Source organism: Piliocolobus tephrosceles, chromosome 3 (assembly GCF_002776525.5).
Source record: "Piliocolobus tephrosceles isolate RC106 chromosome 3, ASM277652v3, whole genome shotgun sequence".
In the NCBI taxonomy this organism is placed as follows: domain Eukaryota; kingdom Metazoa; phylum Chordata; class Mammalia; order Primates; family Cercopithecidae; genus Piliocolobus; species Piliocolobus tephrosceles.
Window position 1 is genome coordinate 118,632,555 of NC_045436.1, and position 24,927 is coordinate 118,657,481.

At 38.8% G+C, this 24,927-nt stretch overlaps 1 protein-coding gene across 2 annotated transcripts in view; it reads right to left on the reverse strand.

Annotated features, from left to right (window-relative positions):
• Positions 1-24,927, reverse strand: part of MOB1B (MOB kinase activator 1B) — an 88,577-nt gene that overhangs the window by 7,464 nt on the left and 56,186 nt on the right. For both annotated transcript variants that reach the window (XM_023190233.2, XM_023190234.2), the window contains 3 exons: positions 11,129-11,222; positions 5,928-6,061; positions 1,404-1,567 (listed from right to left, as the gene is read on the reverse strand). In XM_023190233.2, the coding sequence (XP_023046001.1) occupies positions 1,404-1,567; positions 5,928-6,061; positions 11,129-11,222 (392 nt within the window). The remainder of the gene's footprint in view (positions 1-1,403; positions 1,568-5,927; positions 6,062-11,128; positions 11,223-24,927) is intronic.

Genomic DNA, 24,927 nt, shown 5'->3' on the forward strand with positions numbered 1-24,927 from the left:
TTCAGGTACCCAAGCAAGCAACAGAAGGGATCTAGGTAGGTATATTCTTAGCCCTATGGATTCCTCGCTCTGTGGGGAGGGGTGCAGGCTGCAGAAGGACCACAGCACTTCTCTCTAAATTGTGGGGTCCAAGGCCAGTGCCCCCTTTATTTAATCAAACAATGATACTGTATAACTAATGGACCTACCTTTAAGAAGTTCACAGTGTCCTGAGATACAAACAGGATCAGATGTGGTAAATGCTATGTATCGATCCCTTGCTACTTGCTAGGAGTTGGGAAACACAGTGTAAGATCACTGAGTCAAGTAAAATTAACCCTTCTGGAGGGAGAATATACTCTCTTAAACCACCACACCTGAACTTTAGCAATCATGTTCTGCCTAAACCAAACACAGATGCAAACTTTAGGACAACATTTTCTTTGTTCCTTAGTTCTGGACATGAGATACCACAGTAAAGTAACTGTTAAGAGCAACAGTTTTGGCAAGTTACAATCTCCTAAAGTACGTTTATATAGGTTAAATGTATGCCTTCAGTGTGAGGAGTGCGTACAGCGGGAAGATGGATACATATTTCTTAAGCGAACAGGGGAAGTGGCAATGGCATTTATAAATATATGCCTATAGATATACAAAAACAACACGAATTCAAGATGTTGAATTGTTTATTCTCCTGACGACCATCTCCCCTTCTCAACCTCCAACAACAACAACAAAAAAAACTGGTCAGCTCTTTTATTTCCACCTCTTTTTCATTTTTGCCTGTTATTTCTCTTATTATTACAGCAAGGTGAGAATACTGTCACTGCTTAGTCTACATTTGTAAGGCCAGTTCTTTGAAGACTAAAAAAAGAAGAAGTCAACTAGGAAGTCAGACCAAAGACTAATGACCCTCTGGCACAAAAACATTCCTTGTGACATATTTTTCCCTCAGACATGATGGATAGTCCTTAACTTAAAACTTATTTAGAAAGTGGTTTTTTAAAAAAAGACAAAAAACGGATGTGATATTCAAAACCCATTCCTGGGCCACAGTCTGCTAATAAAGATCCAGGGCAGACTGGAGTAGGAGAAGTACTAAAATGTCCAGGAGAACCAGTTCATTCACAGATCTGCCAAACTAGTCAGATTCATTATCCAGCCCCTCCATATGGCCAGTTAACTGAAGCAAATCCAAAGCACAACTTTTCAAATCCATTTTAGACTTGCATACCATCAACTTATAAACTAAAAAAATTTAAAAGCCAAAAGCCAGTCCTTATCATCATGGAAAAGTGTAGAAGAGGATACAGACCAGAGAGATATGGCAAATTCCATCCTGACAGTGTGGATGCAGTATTCACCTTAGAATTATGAAGATAAATGCTTACCCTGAGCACCAAAGGCCTCCTAATCCAACTTACCTGGACAAAAAAAATAAAGTGCTTGAAAGATGTATTTAGATGTGCTTCCTCCTGAAGTTGGATCACAGGGTCAAAATGCTGATGATAAATGTGAGCATAAACCCTAAAGAGGCGTTTGAGTATAGTTTTTGCCACAGACATGAAATTCTTTGGGAATGGGACACCTAGAAAAGAGATAAACAACTCCCTCTAGTAACGAGAGATGACAACAAGACAATATGAGTTTGTCGGCAAAGAGCAAAATAAATCACCAAGACAAGGCTGAAAAGAAGTAGTATTTATGAATTTATACATATACCCATTATACCTTTTCAGAAGTTCTCAACATGTCATGAATGAAAAGAAACTTCAAAGTTTTTATGATAAAAGAATTAAGTCTTCATTACAGCCTGTTATGTCTCTAACATACTACCACCGCATTTCTAAAATGAAACACACACACCCAAGATGGTAGTGGAGCTAAAACTCACATTCAGATCATCAGATTTCTTTTTTTTTCCTTTTTCTTTTTTTTTTTTTTTTTTTTTTGAGATGGGGTCTCGCTCTGTTGCCTAGGCTGGAGTGCAGTGGCGCGATCTCCGCTCACTGCAAGCTCCGCCACCTCCCGGATTCACGCCATTCTCCTGCCTCAGCCTCCTGAGTAGCTGGGACTACAGGCACCCACCATGCCCGGCTAATTTTTTTGTATTTTTAGTAGAGACGAGGTTTCACCATGTTAGCTAGGATGGTCTCAATCTCCTGACCTCATGATCCGCCCGCCTCGGCCTCCCAAAGTGCTGGGATTACAGGCATGAGCCACCGCGCTCGGCCAGATCATCATATTTCTTAAGTCTCAATACAAATATGTGCTGAATAGAAATAATGCATTAACCACGTTCAGTTTTGTTTAAAATGCTTGCAGTTTATATTGTACTTTTTTCTATGGGAATTATTTCATTACTACTCCAGGTCTACATTTGTCCTGAAATTAGCTACATTCTCTATTTCACTGATTTGTAAATTACAGCACTTTTACAGCACTGAAATAACAAAAGCAGAAAAATACAAAATCCCTGTGGAGAAGAGGGAACTCATATACCATTGATGGGAACACAGATTGGTATGGCCACTATGGAAAACAGCATGGAGGTTCCTAAAGAATTAAAAATAGAATACCATATGACCCAGCAATTCGTCTTCTAGGTATATACCCAAAGGAAATGAAATAACCCAGTCGTAAACGTATCTCCACTCCTATGTTCACAACAGCATTGCCCACAATAGCCAAGATATGGAAACAACCCAGGTGTCCATCAACAGATGAATGGATTTTTAAAACTGTGTTATATATATACAGTGCAATATTATTCAGCTACAAAAAGAGAAGATCTTGCAATTTACCACAACATGGATAGACCTGGAGGGCATTACGCTAAGTGAAACAAGCCAGACACAAAAAGAAAAATCTTGTATAACCTCACATATGTGGAATTTTTTTTAAGTCAAATGTACAGAGATAAACAGTGGCTACCAGGGAGAGTGGTGAAGCTAAGTGAAAGGATAGAAAAGTAGCAGATATGTAAAATGAACAAGACTAAAGATCTAATGTATAACATGAGGACCATAGTTACCAATAGTGTACTTAGTGTACTGAGGCTGGGCGGTGACTCACACCTGTAATCCCAACACTTGGGAGGATAAGGTGGGAGGATCACTTGAGCCAGGAGTTCAAGACCAGCCTGGGCAACATAGTGGCCCCTTGCCTCTACAAAAAATTAGAAATTAGCTGGGTATGGTGGTGTATACCTGTGGCCCCAATTACTTAGGAGGCTGAAGCAGTAGGATTGCTTAAGCCCAGGAGATTGAGGCTGCAGTAAGATATGACTGTGCCACTGAACTCCAGCTTTGGCAACAGAGTGAGATCTTGTCTCAAAAAAAAAATTTTAAAGAAGAATAGTATGTTGTATTCAGGATTTTTGCTAAATGAGTAGATTACAGCCGCTCTTACCACAGGGGGAAAAAGGGTAACTATGTAAGATGATGGATATCTTAATCTGTTTCACTATAATAACCATTTTATTATGTACAGTCTCATAACATCGTGTTGTATATCTTAAATATACACAATAAAATTTATTTTTAAAAATGTATAAAATCCCATATTCTTTGTTAAACTTGCTAAATGACGCAGACTGGCAAAACAGCCAAAATTGGTACTACTGGGTTCAATGTCATCATATTGCCATCATATTGCTACTGCTCATTTAAAATTACTATAGTTCACAAAGACACATAAGACAAACCAAAGTGAAAGGACATCTATAAAATAATATGTACTCTTCAACAATATCAATGTCATGAAAAACCAAAAATGACTAAAGTGCACATTTCCAGATCAAAGGAGGCTAAAGAGATAACAAATAAATGAAAACAAATATAAAAGATTTCCTTTGCTATGAAGTACATTAAGAAAACCTGAAAAGCTCAAATAAGATCTATATAGTATAGCATCAATATAAATTTCCTAATTTGGTATCTGTACTGTGATTTTTTTAAGGAAATACATATTAAAGTTTTTAAAGGCATCATATATGCAACTTACTCTCAAACAGTTTAAGAAAAGGAATGAATGAATATATGTGTATGTGTGACAGAGGTTGGGAAAGGGAGAGGGAAGGAGGAAGATGTTAACAACAAAGAATCTGGATGTAGGATTTGTATGATTCTTTTTACATTTCCTTGCATAAATCTTGCAAATTTTCTACAAGTTTGAAATTGGATCAAAATAAAAATTTTAAAACTGTATTATGAGAGAGGAGAGACAAGGTGGGGACACTCATCCAACCCTTATGATACATATATACATATAAGTAATTCAGTCTTAAAAAATTGCTCTTTTATTAAAGAAGTTCCAAGTGGTTAATGCATTCAATAAATATGTTTAAAATACTCCATAATAACAACTATTTATATTGTTGTCTTCAACACATTTTTTTTTTTCAAAAAAAAAATCATAAAATGTCAAAAAGTTCTAACACTACAGGAGCAGATTCTTAGCTTTTTGAGACAATCAGTTGTAAGTTGTAAAAAGTTTGAGAAGGCAAAAACATGACTGTCTAAATGTAAACAATTTCTAGTCTAAACGTAAACAATTTCGACTTACTTGGTAGAAATTGTAAGTAGAAATTGTTTACATTTAGACAGTCATGTTTTTAAATATAAAATATTTATCTTTTTCACACTAAATTTATCATGAACATTAAGGTAAACCCTTTATTTTATTTTATTTATTTTAATCTAATTTTTTTAGACAGAGTCTCTATCACCCAGACTGGAGTTCAGAGGCCCTTAAAAGTAAATACAAAAAGCAAAAGTCACTCAGCTGATGATACAGCAACCCCTCAAATCTTGTTTTCTTCTCACACAGCTTAATATTTGAATTTGTAAGATTCATATTGTGGGTCATAAATTCAAACTCCCTTTTGATCACAAATATATTACTAAATAACACTGGATAGAAGCCATATGAACTTCCCTAAATAAGCAGATAAGACTGTGGCAGATGTTTTTAGCTATCTACTCAATACCCATTCTCTTTGTTCTAAAACATGGGCCAGATTTTGTTACTATCCTAGATATACTGATCTCATCATTTAAAATTATAGAGAGAGTTCCCAGCACTTTGGGAGGTCGAAGTGGGCATATCACCTGAGGTCAGGAGTTCGAGACCAGCCTGGTCAACATGATGAAACCCTGTCTCTACCAAAAATACAAAAAAATTAGCTGGGTGTGGTGGCGGACGTCTGTAGTCCCAGTTACTTGGGAGGCTGAGGCAGGAGAATAACTTGAACCTGGGAGGTGGGGGTTGCAGTGAGCTGAGATCATGCCACTGAACTCCAGTCTGGGTGATAGAGACTCTGTCTAAATATATTAGATTAAAATAAATAAAATAAAATAGAGGGTTTACCTTAATGTTCATGATAAATTTGGTTTGAAAAAGATAAACACCTTTAAGTGCATAAGATTAGAAATGTATGTTACGTATGGTACTTTACCATTGTTCCTGGAATAGGAATAACCCTCCAGTTAGAACTTTCTACTGAAAGGGCTTTTTAAGCCTTTCCTTTACTTCAGGGAAGTAAGTTTATTCTCAGTGATGATCGTAATTGTTTTTTAAAGTATTAAAAAAAACTATCATTGTCTGAAAATAAACTCAGTGATACTTTAATCTAGAATATCATCAAAAAATAATTACCTTAAGAGAGGGAGATCATTTATTTTCTATATACCTATCCTTTCAGCTAATTATGCATTTAAAAGCACTAAGTTAAAAGGAGAAAGCTCAATTCACATAGGATCACTTGCTTATTTTACCACTGTGTTAACAAACTTTTGTGCCTCTTCTTGGGGGGTGCATAACATATACATACATCAAAACAGCCATAAAGAACTCTCCAACTAGATATAGTGGAAAAAGGGAGGAAAATTCTATAAACATATAAAAGATAAATCATGATGGATCCCAATTACAAAAAATAATTATACCAATTTTTGATGGAAATAACGTCTCATCATCCAACTGGTCCTGAACCCAAGTCATCAAGTAATCAATATACTTTGGTGCAGAGCACTTTATAGGTTTCTTTATGTTCGTTCCATCTGCCCAATGATACTCATACCTGCATTGGAGAGATAAAAAGCACACAGAAGATTAGTATATACCTATACACAGTGTATATATTTTATGTATCTATATTACTAATGTACACACAGACATGTTTTCAACACTCTGCTCCTCCAAATAAAGATATATTTTTAAATATCCAGTGGACTACTTTGCATTTATCACAATTCAAACTAAGTAGATCCCAACAAACTCATGTTTTGTGTTTCTATGCTCTCCTCACGTCTGAATTTTTCTGCATAGCTGTCATAAACAGCATTTATATTTTAGAATCACACATTATTGTAGTAGAAAAACTAGCTTACTTCCTAGTTCTGTGATGACTACTTTTGTACTTTATGGTTGTTTTTCTTCCTTAAAAAAAACTTCTCCTTACGCAGTACAATTCTTCTAAACTTGGGGCTTTAAATTTGGTTAAGGATAGAGAATGACACAGAAGCACCAAAATAAGATTAATGAAGATGAGAATGATTTCATATTTGAGTACATTTGGCTGAAGAGCTAAACATGTCTTTAAAGAAGGTCCATGTTCTCACTCATAGGTGGGAACTGAACAATGAGCTCACTTGGACTCGGGAAGGGGAACATCACACAATGGGGCCTGTCATGGGGAGGGGGGAGGGGGAGGGATTGCATTGGGGAGTTATACCTGATATAAATGATGAATTGACGGGTGCTGACGAGTTGATGGGTGCAGCACACCAACATGGCACATGTATACATATGCAACAAACCTGCACGTTATGCACATGTACCCTAGAACTTAAAGTATAATAAAAATAAATAAATAAATAAATAAATAATAAAAAAAAGAAAAAGAAAAAAAAAAAAAAGAAGGTCCAAAGAAAATTTGCAACCCAAATAAAGGCTTTTGGTATTAGCAGAACACCACCATCCTTTGATTCAATAAATATCTAATATGTACCTTCCATGTAAAAGATACTAAGAACAAGAAACACTAAAATGAAAGACACTTTCCCTACTCTCAAGGAAAATAGGCTAGTAGAAAGGACAGCCTCAAAAGTGAAGATGTAAAAACAGTATGATAAGTACCCTAAAAGAGGCCAGGCATGGTGGATCACACCTGTAATCCTAGCACTTCAGAAGGCTGAGGCGGGTGGATCACTTGAGGTCAGGAGTTCAAGACCAGCCTGGCCAATATGGCGAAACCCCATCTGTATTAGAAATACAAAAATTAGCCAGAAATTGCTTGAATCAGGGAGGCAGAGGTTGCAGTGAGCCAAGATGGTGCCCATCCCAGCCTGAGGAACAGAGCGAGACTCCGTCTCAAAAAAAAAAATTTTTGAGATAAGGAAGATGCATACAGGTGAAATTCCAAAGTGAAAAAATCTCTAAATTCAATTAGCATTTAGTATTTTAGTTTCCAAAAGGTTACTTCTGCTGCTTAACTTCTCTCCCTTTGATTCAATTCTACCCTTGTCCCCAGAGTTTGGGCTAAATGATAGGTCAGTTAGCCTGGGAAAGGAGATGACAACATGTAACAGAAAAAATACTACAGGATATTTTAAACAATAACAATTATCTTTGAATAGGATGAGGATGCTTTCAATTTAATCAGAACTACTTATACCTGAACAATAATATTAAACAAGATATACCTGAATTAAACATTCTGTAGACAACCTTACTGCCAAAAGTGGGGCAATAGGGATGACTATCAAGTTCATTTTGAAGGTCTCCAAGGAGATACTTTCCAACACCTCTTGATATTCTCTTTTTATTGTTTAATCACTTTCACAGTCAAAAGATTCTTTCTAGTATAATACTAAAGTTCTCAGTGCAATTTAAGCCTATTGTATCTCCTTGTTTGCTCCTCTTAGGAGACAGAGACCATGAATGGTAAGATTTTAGCCATCATTACCCTTTTTTTTTTTTTTTTTGACAGGGTCTTGCTCTGCAGCTTAGGCTGAAGTACAGTGGCACGAGCATAGCTCACTGCACCCTTGAACTCCTGGGCTCAAGCAATCCTCCCACCTTGGCCTCCAAAAGTGCTGAGATTACAGGTGTGAGCCACCATCCCCAGACTGTAATTATTCTTAAGAGACAGGGGCACAACCCATGTTTACTACCTTATGTGAAGAAACCTTAACATTTTTAACTTTCCCTCACAATCATGTTTTTCATCTTGTCAATCATTTTCAGATGTTTCACATTCATATTTAAATGTAAAAATCAGAAACAGACAAGGTAAACCAAAGAATCATTTTCAATATTCTGAAGTGTTTTTAAAAAATATTAACTTTCTATATCCTAAGGCTTTTTGAAAAATAAAATGATTGTATATCGCTTAGACCTTTAGAGTTTACAACTATGACTCCCTAATCTCTTCTTTTTCTTTCGTTGTGTTTATACTTAGGATGACTTCCTTCATTTTGTAGCTCTATTTTGCCGCGGTGCCTTTCTCATTCTACCTTTGACAGACTATTCTCTTTGAAATGTATTTCTGTCATCACAGCATGAACTTGTAAACTGCAAACTCCAATGCACAATTTCTTTTTTAATAATAATAAAAATCAGTAACTGAGGGCCAGGCGCAGTGGCTCACCCCTGTAATCCCAGCACTTTGGGAGGCCGAGGAGGGCAGATCACTTTAGGTCAGGAGTTTGAAACCAGCCGGGCCAACATGATGAAATCCTGTCTATATGAAAAATACAAAAACAGCTGGGTATGGTGACATGCACCTGTAATCCCAGCTACTCAAAGAGGTTGAGGCAGGAAGATCTCTTGAACCAAGGATGCAGAGGTTGCAGTAAACCAAGATCGCACCACTGCACTCTAGCCTGGGCAACAGAGCAAGATTCTGTATCAAAAAAAAATAAAATTAAAATTAAAAAACAGTATCTGAGAACAAAGTTCTATGAGCCATCATTCAATACTAATTTGCAAGGGGCTTAGCATTTATTAAGTATTAACAAATGCCTCTCCTAGGCACAATCCTGCATCTGCTGGTAAAAATGAAAAACTGACAACAACTACATCTTCTTAGCACTAATGACTAGGAAATGTCAAGATTCTCCCCGCCCCCCAGCAAAAAAAGAAGGAGAAAGGAAGGGAGGGAGGAAGGGAGAAAAGAAAAGAAGAAAAGGAAGAAGAAAAGGGATGTAGAGAAAGAAGAAACAGGAGGAGGGAGAAAGGAAGGAAAAGAAGGAAGAAAGAAGAGAAAGAGAGGGAAGCAGGCAGGCAGGAGACCACACAGCTTTAACGTTATGTACGCATGCATGCATGCATACAGGAACAGAGACAAACAGCTCTCAAGCCAGAAGAACTGGCTTTCTTAGAAGGCAGTGCTATTTAATTTCTCAAGGTAAAACTGACCATAGAAAAGAAAAACTAAAAACATCTATTTTCACAAGTGAAGCTTAACCAAAGTGAACATCAGTAATATTGACAAGAATTAATACTAATACTAGTTTTCCAAAAGTATTTCATTTCTAAATGCCCCTGTTCCTCTAAGATACCTTCCCAAAATAACAAGTAACAGAAACTCACACTCTACCTTTGATGATAAAACTAGGAGACACCTATGTCTTTAAATCACTTTTTTGTTGAGACAGAGTCTCACTCTATCAGTCAGGCTGGAGTGCAGTGGCACGATCTCAGCTCACTGCAACCTCACCTCCACCTCCCAGGTTTAAGTGATTCTCGTGCCTCAACCTCCTTAGTAGCTGGGATTACAGATGCGCACCACCACACCCAGCTAATTTTTCTATTTTTAGTGGAGACGAGATTCACCATGTTGCCCAGGTTGCTCTCAACCTCCTGACCTCAGGTAATGATCTGCCAGTCTCAGCCTCCCACAGTGCTGGGATTGTAGGCGTGAGCCACCGTGTCCAGCCTAAACAACATTATTTTTTAACGGGGCTATCTTGACTAGACTTTTCAAACAGGCGAGGTGGGGAGTATGACAGTTCATACAAGTTCAAATAGGGTGAGGAGAGAACAACAGACGCACCTGCAACTACAAACCCCATATAAAGTCCACAGAAGACGTTGCTCCAAAGTAAACAGTCCTGTGACGGGTAAAAACCACAAACATACTTCTGCAGGAAGAGGTCTAAACGGAGGAAGGGAATTGACAGACACTAGATTTTGAATAGCTCTGCAGCTATACTCATCTCCACGGGCTAGAAAGAAGTGAAGGTTGAAACACAGCTTTGTGTCTTTGCTAGCGTGATCTCCCTTTCTCTTTACTGAGAACTGCCAACTTATTTTACGTCTTCACATGGTATCTCCATATCTTTCCTGAGCTACAATATTATACTTCTGTTATGGGCTCTTTGATCATTTGACTAAATTCTTTGAGTCTATGGCAATGCATAGAGCAATATTTTTATAATGAATGTTGACATATGAGGTAAAAAATATGTATGAAAGGCCTTACATTTAGGTACCACTAAATAAATGGTAACTGCCATTGTTATTATTAGTAGAAGTAATAATAAAAGCCAGTTTCCAAAATATACGGATTCAACCCACATTTTTTGGATGTTAAAACAAGGTGGCAAGCTCTGTCCTTGCACCAAAAGGGAATTAAAAGAAGGACAAATCCAACAGGTTAAATAAAACATGTATGAATAGTGTAAGAAATATAACAAACAAATATCATTACAAAGGTAAAAAAGTTAAATAGTCTGATGAAATCAGAAGGCTTTGACAGAGAAGTATTTGAAAAAAGACTTGAAGATCAGTAAGATTTTTTGAAATATTGACAGAAAATGACAGGAGTGAAATGGAAGAGAAGAAAAATGTCCAAGAGAAGAAGAGAATAAGCAAGCTTCCAGAGAATGTAAGTAACGGAGATGGAATAGCAAGGTATTTCCAGTAATCCAGTTAGGATAGACCAGAGAAGACACATCAGCAAACAGAGAAAAGGCAGGATGGAGAGTCACAAAGCCCAAGCTAAGGAATCTAGATTAATAGTCACTGCAAACCTCAGAAAGAGATGCTAAGTAGAAAAAATTACATGGTCAGAAACCCCGTTCTTCTCTAAGAACAGTAAAATAATGTAAAAATAAGAAACTGATCATTAACTATGTCTTACTTTGGGCCAGCTGACATCACTGGACAACTCTCTTCTGTACAGAAGTCTGTGATGGTTCCATAAAGCATGTTGATCTGATTGAAGAAATCCACAGCTGTAAAGCAAATATCAGTTGTAAGTAAAACAAAATGGCTAAATTTAAAATGAAATTTTATTGTACTTGAACAGAATAGGCTTATCAGTGTTCTTTCCCCTACAAAGAACAGGTGAAAACCATACACAGAAGTCTCAACACACTGAAATGAGGAGCTTGTGTTTATCAAACAACTCCCTTGAGAGCAAAAAGGCAAGCACAGAGAGAAAGAAATTATTTGCAACATATACAAACAACAGAAACCTTTTATCCAGAATATATAAAGAACTCATATAGATCAGTAAGAAAAAGACAACACAGCTGAAAAATGTGAGACAGTTTTAAACTGTCACTTCACAAAAGAAATGTCCAGGTGGTCAAATGTCCTATGAAGAGATGTTGGTAATCACAGAACTACAAATTGAAATGAAATGCCATTCCATAGGCCCCAAAAAGGCTAAAATTTATTTGAAAATGCAACAAGGCAAGAATATCCAACACATTCTTAAAGAAGAACCAGGCTGGGCATGATGCATCGCACCTATAATCCCAACACATTCACAGGCCAAGGCTGGAGAATCGCTTGAGCCCAAGAATTTAAGACCAGCCTGGGAAACACACTGAGACCTCGTCTCTGCCAATAAAAATAAAAATAAAATTAGTTGAGCATAGTGGTGAATGCCTGTGGTTCCAGCTACACAGGAGGCTGAGGTGGGAGGACTCCTTGAGCCCAGGAAGTCAGGCTGCAGTGAGCCATGATCACATTACCGCACTCCAGCCTGCGTGACAGAATATGTCTCAAAACAAAAACTAAGGTAAGTATTAAGATTTATAAAGCACAATGAATAAAACAGTATGATTTTAGTAGACCAATGCAACAGAAGAGAGACCTAGGCAATCACAGAAACAGATGCGAACATAGATGAAACATTTGATTTATGGCATAGCCATCACTGCAGAATGAGCAAAGGACAATCTTTTCATAAATATTTGAGTCAACTGGTTATTGCTATCAGGAAAAAATAAAACCTGGCCAGGCACAGTTGGCTCACACCTGTAATCCCAGCACTTTGGGAGGCTGGGGCAAGAGAATGGCTTGAGGCCAGGAGTTCAAGACCAGCCTGGGGAACATAGCAAGACCCCACCTCTGCAAAAAAATATTTTAAAAATTAGCCAAGTATGGTGGTGCTCTCCTGCAGTCCGAGCCACACCACTCAGAAGGCTAAGACAGACTGCTTGAGCCCAGGAGTTCGAGGCTATAGTGAGCTACGATCTCGCCACTGCATCCCAGTCTGAGCCAAAGAATGAGACCTTGTCTCAAAAAAATAAAGTAAAATGAGGCCGGGAGCAGTGGTTCACGCCTGTAATTCCAGCACTTTGGGAGGCTGAGGCAGGCGGATCACCTGAGGCTGGGAGTTCAAGACCAGCCATGATCAACATGGAGAAACTTTGTCTCTACTAAAAATACAAAATTAGCTGGGTATGGTGGCACATGCCTGTAATCCCAGCTACTTGGGAGGCTGGGGCAGGAGAATCACTTGAACCTGGGAGGCAGAGGTTGCAGTGAGCTGAGATCACGTCATCACACTCCAGCCTGGGCAACAAGAGCGAAACTCCGTCTCAAAAAAAAAAATAAATAAATATATAAAATGAAATCAAATAAAATTAGACTCTTCACTCATGTCATACCCAAAAAGCAATTCCAAGTAGACTGTACCTCTAAATGTGAAAGGCAAGACAATTAAGTTTAAAAAGAGCATAGGCCAGGCATGATGGCTCACACCTGTAACCCCAGCACTCAGGGAGACCAAGGCCTGGGGAGGATCACTTGAGCCCCAGAGTTTGGGACCACCCTGGGCAACACAGTAAAATCCCATCACTACAAAAAATTAAATAATAAATAAATTAGCTGGGCATAGTGGTCATGCCTATAACCCCAGCACTCTGGAATACTCTAGTAGGCTGAGGTGGGAGGGTCACTTGAGCCAGGGAATTTTAAAGCTACAGTGAGCCATGATCGTGCCACTGCACTCCAACCTGGATGACAGGGCAAAACCTCCTCAAAAACATAAAAATTTAATTTTAAAAAAAGAAAACAAAATGCACTAATCATAAAGGAATAGTTTTCAGGTTTCATTAGATTTGTTCCTAGGTTGATATTTTTGATGCTATTTTTTTTTCCTTTTTGTTCGTTTTTCTTTCTTTTGGCCTCTATTTCCTGGTGATGAGATATTCATAATTTTATATTGACCCAAGCTGACCACCTCATTAAATACATCTATTAGTAATAATAATCATGGTCTTTTAGATTTTCAACATATTTTCTTTTCCAAAAAGGGATTTTCAGACCAATCAACATATTTACTTTCATTGGCTATAAATGAAAAGAATAATTCTTTCTTCCTTTCCAGTCAGTATATTTTTTATTATTTTTCTTGCCTTACTGAATTGGTTAAGACTCCAGTAACTGGCCAGGCGCGGTGGCTCACGCCTGTAATCCCAACACTTTGGGAGGCCAAGGCGGGTGGACCATCTGAGGTCAGGAGTTCGAGACCAGCCTGAACAATATGGTCAAACCACATTGTTCTACCGAAATACCAAAAATTGGCCAGACATGGCAGTGTAAAACCACATTGCTCTACCGAAATACCAAAAATTGGCAGTGTGCACCTGTAGTCCCGGCTACTCAGGAGGCTGAGACAGGGAAACTGCTTGAACCCAGGAGGCAGAGGCTGCAGTGAGCCGAGATCACGCCACTGTACTCCAGCCTGGGTGACAGAGCAAGACTTCGTCTCAAAAAAAAAAAAAAGGACTCCAGTAACATATTGGTGGCGGATATCCTAGACTCTTTCCTAAATTAAGAAAAAATTTCAAAAAAAAAAAGAAAAAAAGAAAAAATTTCAACATTTACTATTATACTGTTATAGCTATTCTGCAAATAGATAGCTTTATCAGAAGAAAGTTCTCATCTATTACTTGGTAACTCTTTTATTACAAATTGATTTTGAATTTTAACAAATGGTTTTTCTGCATGTATTGCTGTGATATAATTTTTTTCCTCCTTGATTTTGGTTAATGCAATGAATTACAGTGACCAATTTACATTTTTTTTCTAATTTTTTTTTTTTTTTTTTTTGAGGTAGGATCTCACTCTATTGCCCACACCTGGGGTGCAGTCAGAGTTCACTGGAGCCTCAAACTCCTGGGTTCAAACAATCCTCCCGCCTCAACCTCTTTGAGTAATTAGGACTACAGGCATGCAACACCACAGCTGGTTAACTTTTAAAATTTTTTATAAATAGTGGGATTTAGCCCGGCGCAGTGGCTCACGCCTGTAATCCCAGCACTTTGGGAGGCTGATACAGGTGGATCACCTGAGATCAGGAGTTCAAGACCAGCCTGACCAACATGGAGAAACCCCGTCTCTACTAAAAATACAAAATTAGCCGGGCACAGTGGCACATGCCTGTAATCCCAGCTACTCGGGAGGCTAAGGCAGGAGAATCGCTTGAACCTGGGAGGCAGAGGTTGCAGTGAGCCGAGATCATGCCATTGCACTCCAGCCTGGGCAACAAGAGCAAAACTCCACCTCAAAAAAAAAACAAATAGTGGGACTCACTATATTGCCTAGGCTGATCTGAACCCCCTGGCCTCAAGTAATCCTTCCACCTTGGCCTCCCAAAGTATTGGGATTACAGGCGTAAGCCACAACCTGAGGCCCCTCAGATGTTAAACTAATCTTTGCATTTCTGGAATAAACTCAATTTAGTCATAATGAATTATATACACTTTAAAAATGTTATTAGATTTAACTCACTAATATTTTTATTAGAATTTTTACATCTACATTCATTTCAAAAGTTAGATGACCTAGTTCCCTTTCTTCTAATGTTCATGTAGAACTCATAAAACTAGTATTTTTTCCATTCTTTATAAGAGTCAAAGACTGGTGTTATTTCTTCCTTAAATGTTTCATGGAAATACTATTGTGGCAAGGTTTTTAAACAGATTACAATTTTTTTAAGTTATAAGATTATTCAGATTTTTTATTCTAGTGTTAACTTTGATAAGTTGAATTTTTATAAGAATTCGGTTATTTCAGTTAAACTTTCAAATTTATTGGGATAAATTTGTAACTTGTTCACAATATTCTCTTACAACTTTTAATGCTATGTAAGATCTCGTGTGTATTTCCTTTTTTATCCCTGATATTGGTTATTTGTCCTTTCAGATATTATTAAATAATTAATATTTTAAATTAATATTTTAAAAATATTAAAAAATTTTTTCTTGATCAATCTTACCAGGAGTTATAAATTTTTAGACTTTTCAAAGAACTATTATTATTTTTTTTTTGAGATGAAGTCTTGCTCTGCTGCCCAGGCTGGAGTTCAGTGCTGCAATCTTGGCCCACTGCAACCTCTGCCTCCCGGGTTCAAGCAATTCTCTTGCTTCAGCCTCCCAAGCAGGTGGGATTACAGGCACCCGCCACCACACCGGCTAATTTTTGTATTTTTAGTAGAGACAGGGTTTCACCATGTTGGCCAGGCTAGTCTTGAACTTCTGACCTCAAGCGATCCACCCACCTCCGCCTCCCAAAGTGCTGGGATTATAGGCGTGAGCTACCACGCCCAGCCTGATTCCATTTTATGTTTATTTTCTATTTTAATAAATTCTGTTCTTTACTGATAACCTCTTTTAACTTTTTTTTTTTTTTGAGATGGAGTTTCACTCTTGTTGCCTAAGCTGGAGAGAAATGGCGCAATCTCAGCTCACTGCAACCTCCGCCTCCCGGGTTCAAGCAATTCTCCTGCCTCAGCCTCCCAAGCAGCTGGGACTAGAGGCACGCCCCACCATGCCCAGCTAATTTTTGTATTTTTAGTAGAGATGGGGTTTTGCCATGTTGGCCAGGCTTGTCTCAAACTTCTGATCTCAGGTGATCCACCCACCTCGGCCTCCCAAAGTGCTGGGATTACAGGTATGAACCACTGCACCCGGCCTCATCTCTTTTAACTTTCTGTGCATTTAATTTGCTGTTGTTTTTCCAACCTCTGGAGAATGATGCTTAGTTCATTAACTTTTAATATTTTTTCTTTTTTTTTTTTTTTTTTTTAGAGACAGAGTCTCACTCTGTCGCCCAGGCTGGAGTGCAGTGAGGAGATCTCCACTCACTGCAAGCTCCGCCTCCCCGTTTCACACCATTCTCCTGCCTCAGCCTTCCGAGTAGCTGGGACTACAGGCGCCTGCCACCACACCCAGCTAATTTTTTGTATTTTTAGTGCAGACAGGGTTTCACCGTGTTAGCCAGGATGGTCTCCATCTCCTGACCTTGTGATCTGCCCGCCTGGGCCTCCCAAAGTGCTGAGATTACAGGCATGAGCCACCGCGCCCGGCCTTTTCTTTTCTAATATATGTATTTATGTAAGGCTCTAAATTTCCTCTAACACAGCTTTAGCTATAATATATCCCACAAATTTCCATATATAGTATTTTCATCACCAAATTTCAGTTCAAAATATTTTCTAATTTTCATTGAGATTTACTTTTTCCAAACATATAGAGATTTCTGTTTACTACTGCTTTCTAGCAAATTCCACCATGGTCAGAGAATGTATTGGTTTCCATTTTTGAAACTGTACATATATATACTCTTAGATGCTTAGGTCATGTGCTCCTAGGTCAAGTCTGTTAATCATGCTGCTCAAATTTTTCTAATTCCTTACTGATTTTTTCTTCTGCATTTTCTATCTGTTACTGAAAGAGGATTGTTAAAATCTCCCATTATGACCATGGATTTTTTCATGCCTCAGCCTGCCAAGTAGCTGAAACTACAGGGATGCACAACCATGCCTGGCTAACTTTTTTTTTGTATTTTTAGTAGAGATGCGGTTTCATCATGTTGGCCAGGATGGTCTTGAATTTCTGAGCTCAAGTGATCCACCCACCGGGGCCTCCCAAAATGCTGGGATTACAGACATGAGCCACTGTGCCTGGCCTCTTAAATTTTCATGAGGTCTAATTTATTTTTTCTTTTAAAAGCACACTTTTGGTTTTGTATGTAGAAACTCATCACCAAATCCAAGGTCATATAGATTTTTCTTTTTTTTTTTTTTCCCTAGAAGTTTTATAGTATTGTGTTGTTTTTTTAGGTCTATCATTCAATTCATGTTAATTTTTCTGAAAGGTGTAAATCTGTGTCTAGATTTATGTTTCTGCATCTGGATGTCCCAGTGTTCACCACCATTTGTTGAAAAAATAATCCTTTCTCTGCTGAATTGCCTGTTCTTCTTTGTCAATATCCGCTGATTCTATTTACATGGACCACTGGTCACTTTCATAACTTCAATTATATTTTTCTGTGTTCCTTTTTGAACACGTTCACTTTGAAATCACATTTAGACATCAAAATAGTGTTATCAGGTACAGTTCTGACTAACTCGTGAAGCCTGGGGAGAGATCTCAACTATAGTTATGAATGCAAGAGTCCTTGATGGGTAAATTTTTATTTCATTTGTTTAGAGAAGAGGTCTCCCTATGCTGCCCAGGCTAACCTCGAACTCCTGGGCTCGAGCCATCCTCCCACCTCAGCCTCTGGAGTAGCTAGCACTACAGGTATGAACCACCACTCGCAGCTAATTTATTTTATTTTATATTTTTGTAGAGACAGGCCTTGCCTAGGCTAGTCTCAAACTCCTGGCCTCAAGTAATCTTCCCACCTCAGCCTCCCAAAATGCTGGGATTATAGTGTGAGCCAATGCACCCAGTCTCTCCTTATATTCTTTAGGATTATTTTTTATTATTCTATTTTTCTCCTGTATTAGCCAAGTAATTATACTTTCACCTATCATTTGGATATAAATCTTTTCAATAATTCCCTTTACTCCTTTATGAACCTGAAATGTTTACTGAATTACTGCCAGTGAGTGCAAGTATCTGTCCTGACTCCAACCCTATTCACCTACTTCATCAAGTGTCATTTGGGAAGATTACTATAAATAAGGAAAATTTTACAGTCCAACACTTCAGTTAAATGTTGTATTTTCAAAACAGAGTATATCCTAAGCAGATGTTCTAATGCCTCAGTCCAGAGCAATCTGTGTCCAGCTGTAGTAAAATCATAGAATTACTGTGAAATTTTAAAAGTTCTCAAAGTTCTAGGTGTTTCAGTAGTACAGTAGTCCCCCTTTATCTGTGGTTTCACTATCCATGGTTTCAGTTATCTGTGATCAACCACGGACTGAAAATATTAAATGGAAAATTTCGGAAATAAACAATATATAAGTTTTAAATTGTGTGCCATTCTGAGTAATGTGAAGAAATTTCACACCATCTCACTCCGTCTACTTGGGATGTGAATCATCCCTCTGTCTAGCTGTATACCTGCCCATTAATCACTTATAGTAGCCACTTTGGTTATCAGAGTGAAGGATTACAAGAAGGGTTAAGTAAAGCACAATAAGATTATTTTGAAAGGGAGAGACCATATTCACATAATTTTTACTACAGTATAATTGTTCTATTTCATTAATAGTTGTTAATCTCTTGCTGTGCTTAATTTTAAATTAATCTTTAATAAATTTTAAATTAATCTTTATGAATTAAGCTTTATCATAGGTATGTGGTATATAGGAAAAAACACAGTGTATATAAGGTTCAGTCCTATCACCGGTTTCAGGAATCCACTGGTCATCTTGGAATGTATCCCTAGCAGATAAGGGAGGTACAGACACTCAGTTGTGGCAATTGAGAAAGAGACAGAATACAGACAGAAAATGATTGCTTTTATATTTAAAAGTCAGAATCTACTGTACTACAGAAGCTCTATACAGCCATCCTTACATTTTAAACACGAGTAAATGAACTCTCAAATTTTACAAAAAGGCACAAATTCGTACAAAAAGAACATACACATATATTGGAGATTTGTTCCGAATACTGTCTTGGAGATGACACAGAACCATCTTGGAAATACGACAGGCCTCACCAATAAAGCAAATAAATCACTTTATTTCAAATAACTAGACTCTCTTGGTCCAGGAGGATAATCACATAATAATAGCATGGCTCTTGTGTAAATGCTGTCACAGTAAGTTTTAAGACATCATAATAAAATCTCCTGGTTCCTAAAAGGTATTAGAGGGGGGCCACTCAATTTATAAATTCCAGACATAGTTCAAATTATAATAAGAGGCCACCAAATAGAAGAAAAATACTGTTTTGCATTTTCTTAAAGCCTAGACATTTTGCATATGCTTTCAATTAAATTTCATTTTATTTTTACTGAATTCAAATCAATTTCCTTCAATTATAAAATTCTAATTTTTTTTTTCACTAATGTTGAAAAACCCTGAATCTTTTATTCCTCAACTTCCTCTGGCTTAATTCCCAAGAATATAATTACTATTCATACGTTATTCTCTGTAGGAGTTAAGAACATCTCATAAACACATTTTACTAATTTCATAAGATCACCACTTGATGTCTTTTTTAAAAAATAAGCACAATTGGCTGGGCGTGGTGGCTCACACCTGTAATCCCAGCACTTTGGGAGGTCGAAGCAGGTGGATCACAAGGTCAGGAGTTCGAGATCAGCCTGACCAACATGGTGAAACCCCATCTCTACTAGAAATACAAAAATTAGCCGGACATGGTGGTGCATGCCTATAATCCCAGCTACGCAGGAGGCTGAGGCAGAAGAATCGCTTGAACCCAGGAGGCAGAGGTTGCAGTGAGCTGAGATCGTGTCACTGCACTCCAGCCTGGGCAAAAGAACAAGACTCCATCTCAAAATAAAAATTAAAAAAAGCACAACTGGGGGCAGAGCAAGATGGCCAAATAGGAACAGCTCCACTCTCCAACTCCCAGCGCGAGCGACACAGAAGACCGGTGATTTCTGCATTTTCAACTGAGGTACTGGGGTCATCTCACTAGGGAGTGCCGGACAATCAGTGCTGGTCAGGTGCTGCAGCCCAACCAGTGAGAGTTGAAGCAGGGCGAGGCATCGCCTCACCTGGGAAGCGCAAGGGGGAAGGGAATCCCTTTTCCTAGCCAGGGGAACTGAGACACACAACACCTGGAAAATCAGGGAACTCCCACCCCAATACTGCGCTTTAAGCATACGGGCACACCAGGAGATTATACACACATCTGGCCGGGAGGGTCCCACGCCCACGGAGCCTCCCTCATTGCTAACACAGCAGTCTGCGATCTAACCGCAAGGCAGCAGTGAGGCTAGGGGAGGGGCGCCCACCATTGCTGAGGCTTAAGTAGGTAAACAAAGCCGCTGGGAAGCTCGAACTGGGTGGAGCTCACAGCAGCTCAAGGAAACCTGCCTGTCTCTGTAGACTCCACCTCTGGGGACAGGGCACAGCTAAACAACAACAACAAAAAAAGCAGCAAAAACCTGTGCAGACGCAAACGACTCTGTCTGACAGCTTTGAAGAGAGCAGTGGATCTCCCAACACGGAGGTTGAGATCTGAGAACGGACAGACTGCCTGCTCAAGTGGGTCCCTGACCCCTGAGTAGCCCAACTGGGAGACATCCCCCACTAGGGGCAGTCTGACACCCCACATCTCACAGGGTGGAGTACATCCCTGAGAGGAACCTTCCAAAGTAAGAATCAGACAGGTACACTCACTGTTCAGCAATATTCTATCTTCTGCAACCTCTGCTGCTGATACCCAGGCAAACAGGGTCTGGAGTGGACCTCAAACAATCTCCAACATACCTACAGCTGAGGGTCCTGACTATCAGAAGGAAAACTATCAAACAGGAAGAACACCTATACCAAAATACGTCACCATCATCAAAGACCAGAGGCAGATAAAACCACAAAGATGGGGAAAAAGCAGGGCAGAAAAGCTGGAAATTCAAAAAATAAGAGCGCATCTCCCCCTGCAAAGGAGCGCAGCTCATCGCCAGCAACAGATCAAAGCTGGTCAGAGAATGACTTTGATGAGATGAGAGAAGAAGGCTTCAGTCCATCAAACTTCTCAGAGCTAAAGGAGGAATTACGTACCCAGCGCAAAGAAACTAAAAATCTTGAAAAAAGAGTGGAAGAATTGATAGCTAGAATAATTAAGGCAGAGAAGGTCATAAACGAAATGACAGAGATGAAAACCATGACACGAGAAATACGTGACAAATCCACAAGCTTCAGTAACTGACTCGATCAACTGGAAGAAAGAGTATCAGCGATTGAGGATCAAATGAATGAAATGAAGCGAGAAGAGAAACCAAAAGAAAAAAGAAGAAAAAGAAATGAACAAAGCCTGCAAGAAGTATGGGATTATGTAAAAAGACCAAATCTACGTCTGATTGGGGTGCCTGAAAGTGAGGGGGAAAATGGAACCAAGTTGGAAAACACTCTGCAGGATATCATCCAAGAGAACTTCCCCAACCTAGTAGGGCAGGCCAACATTCAAATTCAGGAAATACAGAGAACGCCACAAAGATACTCCTCGAGAAGAGCAACTCCAAGACACACAATGGCCAGATTCACCAAAGTTGAAATGAAGGAAAAAATCTTAAGGGCAGCCAGAGAGAAAGGTCGGGTTACCCACAAAGGGAAGCCCATCAGACTAACAGCAGATCTCTCGGCAGAAACTTTACAAGCCAGAAGAGAGTGGGGGCCGATATTCAACATTCTTAAAGAATTTTAAACCCAGAATTTCATATCCAGCCAAACTAAGTTTCATAAGTGAAGGAGAAATAAAATCCTTTACAGATAAGCAAATGCTTAGAGATTTTGTCACCACCAGGCCTGCCTTACAAGAGACCCTGAAGGAAGCCCTAAACATGGAAAGGAACAACCGGTACCAGCCATTGCAAAAACATGCCAAAATGTAAAGACCGTCGAGGCTAGGAAGAAACTGCATCAACTAACGAGCAAAATAACCAGTTAATATCATAATGGCAGGATCAAGTTCACACATAACAATATTAACCTTAAATGTAAATGGACTAAATGCTCCAATTAAAAGACATAGACTGGCAAACTGGATAAAGAGTCAAGACCCATCAGTCTGCTGTATTCAGGAGACCCATCTCACATGCAGAGACATACATAGGCTCAAAATAAAGGGATGGAGGAAGATCTATCAAGCAAATGGAAAACAAAAAAAAGCAGGGGTTGCAATCCTAGTCTCTGATAAAATAGACTTCAAACCATCAAAGATCAAAAGAGACAAAGAAGGCCATTACATAATGGTAAAGGGATCAATCCAACAGGAAGAGCTAACTATCCTAAATATATATGCAACCAATACAGGAGCACCCAAATTCATAAAGCAAGTCCTTAGAGACTTACAAAGAGACTTAGACTCCCATACAATAATATTGGGAGACTTCAACACTCCACTGTCAACATTAGACAGATCAACGAGACAGAAAGTTAACAAGGATATCCAGGAATTGAACTCATCTCTGCACCAAGCAGACCTAATAGACATCTATAGAACTCTCCACCCCAAATCAACAGAATATACATTCTTCTCAGCACCACATCGCACTTATTCCAAAATTGACCACATAATTGAAAGTAAAGCACTCCTTAGCAAATGTAAAAGAACAGAAATTATAACAAACTGTCTATCAGACCACAGTGCAATCAAACTAGAACTCAGGACTAAGAAACTCAATCAAAACCACTCAACTACATGGAAACTGAACAACCTGCTCCTGAATGACTACTGGGTACATCACGAAATGAAGGCAGAAATAAAGATGTTCTTTGAAACCAATGAGAACAAAGATACAACATACCAGAATCTCTGGGACACATTTAAAGCAGTGTGTAGAGGGAAATTTATAGCACTAAATGCCCACAAGAGAAAGCTGGAAAGATCTAAAATTGACACTCTAACATCACAATTAAAAGAACTGGAGAAGCAAGAGCAAACACATTCAAAAGCTAGCAGAAGGCAAGAAATAACTAAGATCAGAGCAGAACTGAAAGAGATAGAGACACAAAAAACCCTCCAAAAAATCAATGAATCCAGGAGTTGGTTTTTTGAAAAGATCAACAAAATTGACAGACCACTAGCAAGACTAATAAAGAAGAAAAGAGAGAAGAATCAAATAGACGCAATAAAAAATGATAAAGGGGATATTACCACTGACACCACAGAAATACAAACTACCATCAGATAATACTATAAACACCTCTACGCAAATCAACTAGAAAATCTAGAAGAAATGGATAATTTCCTGGACACGTACACTCTTCCAAGACTAAACCAGGAAGAAGTTGAATCCCTGAATAGACCAATAGCAGGCTCTGAAATTGAGGCAATAATTAATAGCCTACCAACCAAAAAAAGTCCAGGACCAGATGGATTCACAGCTGAATTCTACCAGAGGTACAAGGAGGAGCTGGTACCATTCCTTCTGAAACTATTCCAATCAACAGAAAAAGAGGGAATCCTCCCTAACTCATTTTATGAGGCCAACATCATCCTGATACCAAAGCCTGCCAGAAACGCAACAAAAAAAGAGAATTTTAGACCAATATCCCTGATGAACATCGATGCAAAAATCCTCAATAAAATACTGGCAAAACGGATTCAGCAGCATATCAAAAAGCTTATCCACCATGATCAAGTGGGCTTCATCCCTGGGATGCAAGGCTGGTTCAACATTCGCACATTCGTGGTACCATTCAGGACATAGGCATGGGCAAGGACTTCATGTCTAAAACACCAAAAGCAACAGCAGCAAAAACCAAAATTGACAAATGGGATATGATTAAACTAAAGAGCTTCTGCACAGCAAAAGAAACTACCATCAGAGTGAACAGGCAACCTACAGAATGGGAGAAAATTTTTGCAATCTACTCATCTGACAAAGGGCTAATATCCAGAATCTACAAAGAACTCAAACAAATTTACAAGAAAAAAACAAACAACCCTATCAAAAAGCGTGCAAAGGATATGAACAGACATTTCTCAAAAGAAGACATTCATACAGCCAACAGACACATGAAAAAATGCTCATCATCACTCGCCATCAGAGAAATGCAAATCAAAACCACAATGAGATACCATCTCACACCAGTTAGAATGGCAATCATTCAAAAGTCAGGAAACAACAGGTGCTGGAGAGGATGTGGAGAAATAGGAACACTTTTACACTGTTGGTGGGATTGTAAACTAGTTCAACCATTATGGAAAACAGTATGGCAATTCCTCAAGGATCTAGAACTAGATGTACCATATGACCCAGCCATCCCACTACTGGGTATATACCCAAAGGATTATAAATCATGCTGCTATAAAGACACATGCACACGTATGTTTACTGCGGCACTATTCACAATAGCAAAGACTTGTAATCAACCCAAATGTCCATCAGTGACAGACTGGATTAAGAAAATGTGGCACATATACACCATGGAATACTATGCAGCCATAAAAAAGGATGAGTTTGCGTCCTTTGTAGGGACATGGATGCAGCTGGAAACCATCATTCTTAGCAAACTATCACAAGAACAGAAAACCAAACACCGCATGTTCTCACTCATAGGTGGGAAGTGAACAATGAGATCACTTGGACTCGGGAAGGGGAACATCACACATCGGGGCCTATCATGGGGGCGGGGGAGGGATTGCATTGGGAGTTACACCTGATATAAATGACGAATTGATGGGTGCTGACAAGTTGATGGGTGCAGCACACCAACATGGCACAAGTATACATATGTAACAAACCTGCACGTTATGCACACGT